Source organism: Poecile atricapillus, chromosome 4 (genome assembly GCF_030490865.1).
Source record: "Poecile atricapillus isolate bPoeAtr1 chromosome 4, bPoeAtr1.hap1, whole genome shotgun sequence".
Lineage (NCBI taxonomy): Eukaryota > Metazoa > Chordata > Aves > Passeriformes > Paridae > Poecile > Poecile atricapillus.
In genome coordinates, this window is record NC_081252.1 from 53,855,672 (window position 1) to 53,867,932 (window position 12,261).

Here is a 12,261-nt window from a genome sequence, read left to right on the forward strand (position 1 = left end):
TCTGCAATTTGTGATACAGTCATTCATTAATCACTTTACAGAAAGATATGCCAATCTAGGAATGACTGAATTACATGCCAGTTTCCCAGTGTCATTAGGGGATATGAGAAAGAATTAGATATATGAAGATCCACAAAACCTTACTGGTAACTCCTTTGAAAGTTATTATGTGAATAGATTCAGACATCTTGTCTGAAGATCTTGAAGACTTCTTGTGAAAGAAGATCTGCTCCATTTTTAAAAGCATTCAATTCCAAGTTGTTTCAGTTATCAATCATAATTCATTCAATAAGATTGTTAAAATAATCTAGATGAATTGCTTTAAGGAGAATTTGCTTTCAACAATCTGTCCTGGTAACATTTTGAATCATAATATGACTACACAGCATATTTCTATATGTAAGTTTCCTCTGTTCATGCTAAAAGTAACACACCTATTTTATTGGATTTCTACTTACAGCTCTATCCATAAATCACTAGATAGACTAGCACTATTAGAACCCCATAGCAGGATATGCTTTCATCAGGATATTACCTTTCTACGCAGTCTGACAGCCTGGATGTTAAGTTGGATGCTGGAGCATCGTGGCCACCTATTGCATACAAGAACCCATTCCAGGTGGTTACACCTACACCACCTCTTCTTTTTGACATCTGAGCACAGAGAGTCCATTTGTTTGTATGAGGATCAAAACATTCTACTGACTTAAGACAAGAACTTCCATCTCGACCACCAACTGCATAAAGCCTACAAAGTAAAACAACAACAAAAGAAGAAAATAAAAGTTTTCTGAATAAGACAGTTTCTAGTGAAGAATGAGGGATTCCAAGTTTGTTAAAAGGGGAAGTTTAGAAGAAGACTTTCAACTTTAAGTAGACTGCTCTGTTATCTCAGGCAAGATTTTGCTCCAATCTTTTCCTATTGTAACGATCAATGCATAACAACAATTTACAGAAAATGGAGTATCTTACACAGCTTTTATATTCCAACCTACAATTTCAAAATTACATATGTGACTTGCAGGGTCAGAAGGACAAATTCAGTAGTGGATCTGTGCAGGCACCATCTCTACCCTGCCTCATCTTAGGCATTCAAGTGCCTTTTTGGACCTGGATTTTAGTACATGACTGACAGCACTACCTTAAATCCCTCACACCCACTAGGTGGCCCAATTTGCTTAGTCCTAAAATAAAGGTTTCTAGCATTTGGTACAAAGGATTTCACTTATTTGCAAGGTCTGACTGAAATGAATGAAAAAAAAAAATTGGCTTAGGAGGATTCAATTAGTGATGAACCTTTAAAACAAATAAAATATTCCAATTTCATTAAAAGCTTATGAACAGAATCTGTGAGCAATCTGGACAGAGTAGCAGATATGCCCAGCAATATAATTTGGAAAAGTGGGAACACAGAAGCCATTCTAAAAAGGAAGCAATGCATCAGAAGTAGAATCCAGTGAGTGACCACCTCAAATAATTTCAGATCCTAAGAATTGTTAAATAATTAAACAAACATTAGATACTGTAAATAATGATAGTGTGAACAATTTACAACAGTTATCATGAAGCACTATTCAAGATGTCCATAGTTTGGGTAATACTAGTGTTTGATTTCTTAAATATATTGGCCAAGGTACTTACATACAAATATCTTATAAATATGGTTGATATAGTCCTTCTCAGTAACAATTTTAATACACTTTAAAAAAAATTGCACAGTAGTTTCTTGTTTAGTACTACAGTTTGTTAAAGGTAAGAAATGAACTGAAGGTTTCTGTAAAACTCTGTTGTAGTTCCATAAAGTTCATGACTAAAATAAATCTGTTATGCAACATAACATTTATGAAGCTGCCAACTTTACCTTCCCTCAAAACATGAGAGAGTTTCGATCGCTTATGCAGTGATTTTGCATTCTGGACACAGAGAAAGACATGTTAATTCCTCGATATGAAGGTTTTGATCCAATCACTGACACATACCAAATTACAGACAGACATTTAAGAAAAGTGAAGAAGTTACTGTTCCTGCATCTGAAATGCTGCATGCATTTTACCAATTGCCAGCTGTAGTTGACAGTAGTTGTTGCCTCCATTAAGAGTCTAGGCAATGTTCTATAATAACAGAGAAATGTGAGGCTCTAATTCTGGTGCTTTTCATCACTTCTAGGACTCTCTGCTGAATATATAGCAAGTTTAGGACCTTACGTAGGTATCTGAGACTGCAGCTCCAAGGCAGCCAAGGCACTCTGCTTGATGGTCATTTAAGTTCCTCCCTCCTTCCTGTAGGCAGTGAGCATTTCCACTCATTCTTGGACTTATTCCAGATCTTACAGAACCCTTTGTAGGTGCCTTTCAGCAGCACTAATTTACCAGTGACTAGGCTTCCAAAAAAAAAAGTGTGAAAAACTTTTTTTACCTGACAGCAGCTCAAGGGAGATGCATCAGATAGCACATAAGCAGGAAGTGAAAATTTGTGGACAACGGAGTGTAAATATTCTGCCACAACCACAACACTACTCAGTAAATCAGTAGGCTTTTGTCTGCTGTGGTATTCCTGTAGTCACCCTAACAAAACATGGCTTGCTTCTCTCCACTCCCAAAGCAGGGGTTCTTCTTTCGTGAGAATTGCATCTTCAACTGTGTAGGTGCATACCCAGGTGAAACTAAGCTTAATTAAGGGTGAAGCAAGAGACTGAACATGTTAATTTAGCTTGAATAGCTAATTTAGCTTGGTTAATCATTGGCTAGCCTTAGTTTATATAGTGCTGATGCATTAAGTGCATTTATCAGCAGCAGCTCCAAATCTGCATTTCTGTAGCTTCAAAAACCACACTGTTGGTGGATCTGTGATTGTGAAAGTATCGAACGCAACCAGACTTACAGTGCTGAGCTGGTTATAAACAGAAATTAGGCCCAGCTGCACCCAGCCCCTCTGATCTCTGGGGACCAGCTGGAATGCAAAGGGGATTATTTTCTGCCAAATTTCATACTCTAATGCAGCAGGTTCTTGGAATAAGAAAGATCTTGCCATACTGGAGCAAGTCCAGCTGCTGGTCACTAGGAGGATGAGGGTGCTAGAACACTTGACATACAGCTGTGATGCTGTGGAGAGGCTTGCTTGACCCAGCTTGGTTATCTTTTCTGTGAATGAAGAAACTTGGCTCTTAATACTACTATTTGGTATCTATCACGAGAAATTATTAATAGTCATTTTGGATGGTCCTTTAATTACATTAAAAGAATGAGATTTTAAATTTGAAAACAGAAATTCCTTCACATACTTTCCATTTAATATTGCTACACCAACGGTGCTCCTGGGAGTTGACATACTAGCTACGAAGTTCCACTGACGAGCCTGTGGATCCCATCTTTCCACTGTATTCAGGTAGCTCCAGCCATCATGTCCTCCTACAGCATACATGGGACCTTCCAATACAGCTACTCCTAAAATAGAGATATGAAAAACAATTGCTTCTGCATAAGAGGAGTAAAGATCAGAATTTCTTAGTGACAGTCCAGCATGCACCACAAAACTGAAAAAAAAACCCAAATAAACCTTTTGGTAGCTGATGCTACCAAATCTTCAATATAATCTGAAGGAGAAAGGACATTGAATAAGCAGTTGGCAATAAAATGAAATTTCCACCCCCTAAACTTTATTTCTGAATGTTTTTTTACCAATCCTAAAACAGGTAACCTTTAAAAAATATGCAGTTAGCCTTTACAGAACTGTACATACCAAGACCGTGACGATGAGTGGACATTGGCGGCATTACACTCCAAGTTTTTGATCTAGGGTTGTAGCACTCCACAGTGTTCAATGTTTTCAGTCCATCTCTGCCACCAACAACAAACAATTTATCATCTAAGACTGCAACTCCAAACTGTAATCTTCGTCCATTCATGTTTGCAACTGGAGTCCATGTGTTGGTACGAAGTTCATATTTTTCAATGCTTGTAGCTCCTGAATGACAATATATGCAAGTTATATCCAGTAAAAAAAAGTTCTGAAGTATTAGGATAGTTTTCATTTTAGCAATATTCTGATCTCACAAGCATGATACCCTGCAGCATATTCTTAAGTCTGTGTAGACAAGTAGTCTTTTTTGACTTCCTCAGCAATTACCTGCAAATTACAAAGGACAACTTTCTTGGTGCTTTCCAAGACAAAAAACAGGTTTTGTAACAGCTTTGCAGAATCAAGCCTTTAGAAATAGAAATATTATGAATATAAACTAACCATGTGGAATGAAATCATATGTTGAAATCAACTGTTTTGTAATATTAGGCGAAAAAGCTGATGGTATGTGACATGAACTACTGAGAAACAGCTTTAAAGCAAATTAAAGAAAACACTTTCTCTGTCGTAACTTTCCTAACTTACCAGATCCCTTCTAATTACCATCAAAAAGTATGGAATTTTCTATGAAGAAAATAATCCAAGTAGTTGTGACAGAACTATTTAACAATTAGTCAAAATATTTTTGTTGATTTGGCTTTTTTTTTTAAGCATTTGCAGGTCACCTTTGTGGCCTCTTAGTCCTTTTCTTCATTTTCCAAATTACTGCCCACTCAAATAAATAAAGATTAGTTTGTATTCAATTAAAACACTTCACTACTCAGAAATCAGCTGTTATTATGGTAATTTGAAATGAGAAGTCTAGATTCCAGAATATTTACAGTATTCTCAAAGATATATAGGCTTTTTTAAACTAATAAACAGTATATACTTTAGATGTTTCATGTTCTGTACTGCCAAATCCTTGATTTAACAGGTTGTAAAAAATTTAGTTCAAAAGGAACCAAAACAGTTCATGAACTAAACATTACATAAGCCAATACCTTTTGTTGCATCCATTCCTCCAACTGCAAACAAAACGCCCACTGTAGATTTTCTAGGTTTGGTGCGAGGGCTTTGCAACATAGGTCGTCTCTCTGGCAACAGATGGTACTTCATTGCTTCCATAATGAGTTTTTGACATTCAATGTCATCCCTAAAGAGTGCGTTGTTCTCCATATCTGCCAGAAACTGAAAAAGAAAGAAAATCAAACAAGCTGTATTGCTAGAAACCACATGAAGAATAAAACCATGATTACCAAGATAATATTTTATACAGACACTTCCACTGCCTGATTTAAAATCTCTGTATTTTCAAAATGGTCTTATAAAAAAGGTTAGGGTAAAAAACCAAATTTCTAATAAACAGAACATTCACATTTTGAGTAAAGCCATCAAATTAATTAATTAATATTTAAAGAGGAAGGCCAGCTGATCTTAATGGATGATTTAAGCTTAATAATCCAAAGGAAGGAAACAATCTCTTCAAGTTCAGTGCTGTGCAGGAACGTTCAAGAAAATGGAAACAGGTTCTGGGCATGTAAGTCAGTCCAATCTCATGTTTTTATTCCCAAATCCACGTGATGCAGAGGTCTGTAAAAGCCCTTTCAGCACACGCTGAATATTTTAATATGTATTGTGTTCCTTACCCTGACAGTGACTAAGATCACAATGTATCACTTAATAAAAGCCTTTGTTAAAATTTTCATTTTATATAAATTTTATAATTTTTTTATAAGCTTGCAAGCAAATTTGGCAACTTTTAAAACATATATAAACTAAATAAAATTCAACTAAAGACTACTAACAGAAGTTTTTAAGTTCAAAGATTCTGGAGTGGTTTGTACTCAATATTTATCAAACTATAGGAAAAAGGTTATTAGGTTGAGTCACATTCTAATTATTAGAAGTCTGGAGACTGGCATTTTTCTGAGCTGCACAACATGGCATGAATAACAGAGAAAAAGGAAATTAAGTGCCCCACTAGGATTTGGACATTTGTCAGCAAAAGAGAGAGGAAGAAAGGTGGATGCCTCTGAAAAGCCAAAATCCAAACACTTTGTGAATGTTAGACATGGAAGTCCACAAACCAATATGAGATGTCATTACTGAGCTGTTGACAGCCAACCACTAATAGGTATAAAACTGCTGAGACATCAATCAGCAGAAGTACTAAAGGGAGTTGCTGTGAAATAGATGTGCACAATATGGTGTGAATATCCCTGGCCTAAAGCTGCCTTAGGGTGGCAAAGTGGCAAATATGATAACTGGGGTTCCAGAAGAGATACAGGTAGGTACAGATGGCTAAATTTGAGCTCCTCACTATCAGGCAAAATAACACAAAATATGACAAGAAACATAATTAACCATCACAGAGAGAATAAAAAACCCTTTCAAAGCCCTTCATCAGTGATTTTCAGAAAACTGAGACTTTTGCAGCATTTCTCTAAGTGGCTAGAGCTCCCACTATTTAAAATAGCAAATGAAGTGTTCTCACGTAAATTAGTAGAGGGAACTTAATCTCAGTTTTCACTTTCATTACTTCCATTGTTTCTTCTTTTGACCCAAAGCACCACTTGTATCACTTCACATGGACATTTTATGATTATAAAATAATGAACTAAAAGCTGTCTTTTAACTGCCAGTGGGTAATGCTATAGAATTGCACACAGTTTAAAAATAAATAAAAAAGAAATCAATTAATTCCTATTGTCCTAAATCAGACAATGTCAGAGCTGCATGCATAAGAACTAAGGCTTGTACAGAACATGACCAATTCAGACTTTAAATATATTTTTCTGATGGACAAGCACCATATAATATTTAAAGCAACACTATGTGTGAATGTGAGTTCTGCAACAAGATGCAACCTACATTTTCTACAGTTTCTAACCCACTCAACCTATAAAGAATTTCTCACAGCACAGAATCACAGTGTCTGAAAGCTACTTTATTTCATTTAAAAAGAAATGCAATCTAGTCTGCAGGCTCTTGAAACTAAAACTACTATAATTATTCCTCACTAAAGTAACTTAGAATGGGCTTACTAAAAGCATATTTTTTCCAAGTTTTATTATTTATATAGGTCCTTGTACTAAAAGCATTTCTAACAGCATTTACAAATTACATATTAGCATGAAATCATAGTGACTGCAAATCTGATAAGGAGAAAGGTAGTACAGATACTCAGTACTAAGAATTTCTGACTAAAAGGATCTGAGCCATCTTGTAATTCAGAAATTGCTAAATTATCTTTTTCATTATTTATCATAATATTTGCCACCTTATATCTTAAGAGGCTGACAAATATTCATCTTTAGGAAAAAGAAATCTACAAATATTTAGGACATTGCTTGCATTAACCAGCAAGACATCAGAATGCTGTCTACAAAGAGATGCATAAACCCAACTAATAAAACTAAAACATAAACCCAACTAATAAAACAATTACTTACAACTTCTTTTGATTCCAGTGCTACAGGTTCACAGTTATTTCCTAAAGATTTTTTTTAAGTGTATCTGCATCTCTGCTTGCAGTGGTTTTGGTTTCAGCAAGTTGTACAATTTTCTAATTTAATTTCTTTCAAATACCTTTAACTCATCAACCATAAAACTAAAAAGCTTTAAATTATGTTATATTTGCTGTCAGATTGCCTAATGTCACATGATCATGATTCTGAAAACATAAAGACTGATTTGGGCATTTCAATCAAGTTTACTCATCTACTAAATGTTTCCATATTAAAATCAAAGCTCTAACACTTTAGTTTGTTAAAGAAAGTAATAAATGAAAAGGTAATAGAATTTTTTTTTTAGAAATACAAGCATATATTTGGAGATGAGATGAAAAATTAAAGATAAAATAATAAGTAAAATTAAATTTTGCTTTTGTAATTTATCTTGCTATTTTTCTGATCAGTTACTGAGTGGACATAATTTGATTTCAGTACATATTTCTGGGGTAAGTTCTGTACTTTCAGTTTCTAAAGATGTTTCAATTACAGCCAATTAAGTAAAAGGAATACAGCAGGGGTTATTTCGTTATCAAATAATTAAATGTTCAACAAAAGCATTATTTCCTCTTTGTTAATTGCCTTACACTGAATCATGTTCCTAGAAAAATGGAATGACAAAGTCAAGGCCATAACTGAGAAAATCCTCCTTTTGAATATATAATAATCAGTATGGAAATAAATACTACAATGCTTGGTAAAGAATCTTACTATCCAGCAAAAGGACATCAGATTAGAAGTAATACACAAAATGTAATGCATGTGATTTATCACTATGAATTAATTTAACTCTGTTTTTCTTGTGTTAATGAATTTTAATTATCATTCAGGTTCCATAAAAATCCTATTTTTGTCATGTAAGAGAGAATTTTCACTAAACAAAGTGAAAATCATAAAGCAAAATACTTCGACGATATAGTAAATATTAAATATTACTAAAGAAGGTCCAGCAAGGAAAGAGAAGAAAGGGAAAAACAAATAAAAATATTCAAACCTAGTTTAAAAAGTTGGTATCAAGTAGTGAATCACAGAAACACAAAATAAACAGAGTTGGAAGGGACCTACAATGATCATCAACTCCAACTCCCAGCACCCCACACAACATCCCCAAGGGTCACATCATGTGCCTGAGAACATCGTCCAAACACTTCTTGAACTCTGTCAGGCTTGGTGCTGTGACCACTTTCCTGGGGAGCCTGTTCCAGTGCCCAGCCACTCTCTGGATGAAGAATCTTTCCATAATATCCAATCTAAATTTGCAATGATACAACTTCACGCCATTCCCTTGCCCAGCTGGCCATGCTGTGCCTGATGCACCCCAGGACACACTTTGCCCTCCTGGTTGCCAGGGCACTGCTGACTCATGTTCAGCTTGTCATGGACCAGAACCCCAGGTCCCTTTCCATAGCACTGCTTTCCAGTATCTCATTCACCAGTCTGTCTGTACATCAAGGGCTGCCCCATGCCATTTGCAGAGTTTGGCATTTTGTCTTGCTAAACTTTGTACATTTGGTGATTGCCCATTCCTCTAATCTGTTGAGGTATCTCTGCAGGGCCTCCCTGCCTTTGAGGGAGTCTGTATGAGACTAACAGGAGTAGTCATTCCTATGGCACAGGAAAACTGTAATTCACAACTATTTAAACAAACTGAGCCCAAAGTTTCCTCCACATTTTCTGTTAATGCCCAAGAAGGAGAAAAAGTATTGACTGGGAAGAACAAGAAGTATGTAATGATGACCTATCAGGAGTTAATAGAAAAATCACTCCAAACAATTTATTCAAATTGCATTTCCTAGCTATTTCTACATGAAGGAAATATAATGAGCCAAATAAACTGTGCAAGTTCAATACAGAAGGAACTTAAAAAAGGACACAGCATTTAGTGATTAAGATATCTTTGATAAGCATTTTCACAGGCAAGAAAAAAAAACTTTTTCTAGAAGCTAAGGATCAGAATATGCTGCAGTTCACAAAGAGACACAAACTATTATGCCTATACAACATGCTAAGCTCTTACGTGTGGCTCTAAGAATCCAGACCACTATAAACTTTATGATTTATCACTATCAATATATTTATTCTGTAGACATTATGCCCACTGTAACCATGGTAAAAACTAGAGAGGAACTGAACAATTTACTTGTGGAGCAAGCAGAGGCAGTCTAATGTAAGCCAGGAGTTTACTGAGATCTTTCCTTCTCTGTTCCAAATCATGTCGAACCCACGTAAGTAGTGCATTCAATATAGTTTCTTCATTAGGAATATTCATGTCATCACTTGCTAAAAGCTTAGCAATTTCAGTGGCTGGCAATAACAGAAATTCCTGATTTCTAATTACTTCCATGAAGTTTTCCTGAAAAAGAAAAGTATTTTAACAGAGGCAACATCATACTTTGAAGACATTTTATGGAACATCTGCTGTATTCTCCCCTCTTTTCCCTCCCTCCATGCCATCTCTCTGTTGTCCCACTGGAGTACTGACTCAGGAGGAAGATCCAAAAAAAGTTGAAGTACTGAATTATTTTTACCCCTGATCATTTCCCCAGCTCAACCATTCAGTCTCACAGACATGCTGAAACAACTGAGGGAAGTGTACAGACAGAAATGAGCCATAGGTTGTGGGTGTTACTATCTTGGCACCACAAAGTGAAGAAATACTTTCTGAATTATGGTTAAAAAGATGCAGTTTGTTCCTGTTGTCAAGCAAAGAGCACAGCACTGTACAACAACTGGGCACATGTAACTGTTTTCATTACTGCTAGATGAAAATGTGGTAGTAAGTTTTCAGAGGAAATAAACAACACTAACGATTTTATTGTTGATTTAAAATGGGTTATTTTAAGTTTATTTTGCTATTTTGCAGGTTTTATACAATTGATCTGATTTGACTGGGGAGCAAAACATAGAAGGAATCCACAATATTACACATGCCTTGCTATGCTAACAATATTTATTTTGATAGAATTCAACCTTCTAACTTTCATCCTGTCATTTTCAGCAACAAATCTTTACTTCAAAATAAGAAATTCATAATATGTAACATGTCCTACGCTGATATCAAATTCATAATATGAGGACTTGCAGCATATTCTGTAAGGATTCTGATCAGTTTGGGCTGAAATAGCAGAAGTATGTAGAAACACAATCAACACCATGAACTTAGAGTGAAAAACCTGAATGTAACAGGGAAGAGTGATGTTGTGTCTATCCTCTCTCCCCATATACCTTTACAAGGCAGCAAAGCAAAGCAACACAAAAGCAGAAAAGTAAAATCACAACATATTGTACTTTTGTAGCTCAAACACCAGCTAAATTCACACTCCAAACTGAGAGTAACTTCATGATGATAACAATGTTACAATGAATTGATTAAATGCACTGTGGATTTCTAGATAGTCAGTTAATGGCGTGCTGGTTTTGGTCTGCCATCCCAGTACCTCTAAAACACCTGGAGAACAAAATGTGTTAGATCCACAAACATGGAAGTCTAACTGGGCCTAATATGAAAATTACCCTTACTTACTGTCTTGCTTAATGTTTTAAAAAGAAAGAATTGCATGCTAATAAAAAAGCATGTAGATTAGAAGCACATGTTGGAAAAAAAAGAATTTTTAGATTAAAAAAGGGGAGAAACTCACAAGAGGAAGCAGGAGGTGCACAGCAAAACAGGTCTGAATGTAGCATTTCAAATGGCAACAAAAACGACAGTAGTTTGGCATTATGTATGCAATGAGCATCATGACAACAAAGCAAAATAGTTAATACTTTTTTTTTTATTGCTTAGTCTAATGCTTTCAAAGCTATACCTCAGTACTCCAAAGATACTGACTAATAAGAAAAGAAAGCTGACCTAAGAGGAAAAAACTAATTAGGTGTAAACTGTCCACTTTACATGAAAGCTAGATGTGTATAAGATGGTCACAAGATATCTAAGGGGAAACACCAAAGCTACTCCACTCCATTGGTAATTCTGGAAATCAGGAAAATAACTGAAAATGTTATCAATGTACATAATCTACTTGTGAATAGAATTTGGAAAGAAAACTACATTCAATATGTGAAAATATTTAATGTCTGAAAAGCTTCCCTACAACAAAGATCCAATTGTCTACACAAAAAAAGTACTTCCAAGTGAAAGCTATAGTAAAATATAGAGGAGATAGAGTTGTCTTTTCCTCTTTAATTCATTTAACTATTTGTATTACAAAATAAAAGTTAAAATGAATGAATATATGAATTAAAAACAGTGAAAGCACTGTACCAATATTCAGAAGAACTACACATGCATTGCTATTTATTTCACTCTGATATTAAATGCCTGGCAGTAAAATTGAATCTGAGAAGTGATGAAAATTATTTCCACAGTTTAAACATGCAGTTCACAGGAATTCATATTCCACTGAGTTCATGTTTTCCACTGCCTGCTTTTTGTTGGTTCTTTTTCCTAGAGAATATGCAAGCTGGAGCTGAGCGTTTGGTTTTGCTGAATGAACAGGCAGCGAGCTCTGACAAAGAGAAACACCAACTCTTACTACCTTAAACTTTCCAAATTGTCTATCCAGATCACAGGAAGAGGAAGGGGAAAGCACTTGCATGAAAAGTTCTTTTGTCTCTGGAGCCAACAACAAGCTGATCTTGCATAAGTCAATCAGGGATCCTCTTTGGAAAGCTTTTTTCCAACTGGATTTCATCACTTCAACAGCTGTTATGTGCAAAAAGCCTGATTTTCCTTCTTGTTGCTTGCAGACCATTGCTTTCTGATGGGAACAAGTTCAATTTCCTCTTGCTCCCATTCTATTTTTAAAGCAGAGACTCCTTTTGAGCAGAGTATCAAAGCATTCCACTGGGAATACAGGCACTCTTTGTCCTATGTCTGGGTTTTTTTATAATCAGAATCTGAAACTTCCTCTTC

At 35.5% G+C, this 12,261-nt stretch overlaps 1 protein-coding gene across 3 annotated transcripts in view; it reads right to left on the bottom strand.

Annotated features, from left to right (window-relative positions):
• KLHL5 (kelch like family member 5) overlaps window positions 1–12,261 on the bottom strand; it is a 50,213-nt gene that overhangs the window by 5,431 nt on the left and 32,521 nt on the right. For all 3 annotated transcript variants that reach the window (XM_058837137.1, XM_058837135.1, XM_058837138.1), the window contains 5 exons: window positions 9,490–9,702; window positions 4,842–5,028; window positions 3,739–3,963; window positions 3,281–3,443; window positions 536–748 (listed from right to left, as the gene is read on the bottom strand). In XM_058837137.1, the coding sequence (XP_058693120.1) occupies window positions 536–748; window positions 3,281–3,443; window positions 3,739–3,963; window positions 4,842–5,028; window positions 9,490–9,702 (1,001 nt within the window). The remainder of the gene's footprint in view (window positions 1–535; window positions 749–3,280; window positions 3,444–3,738; window positions 3,964–4,841; window positions 5,029–9,489; window positions 9,703–12,261) is intronic.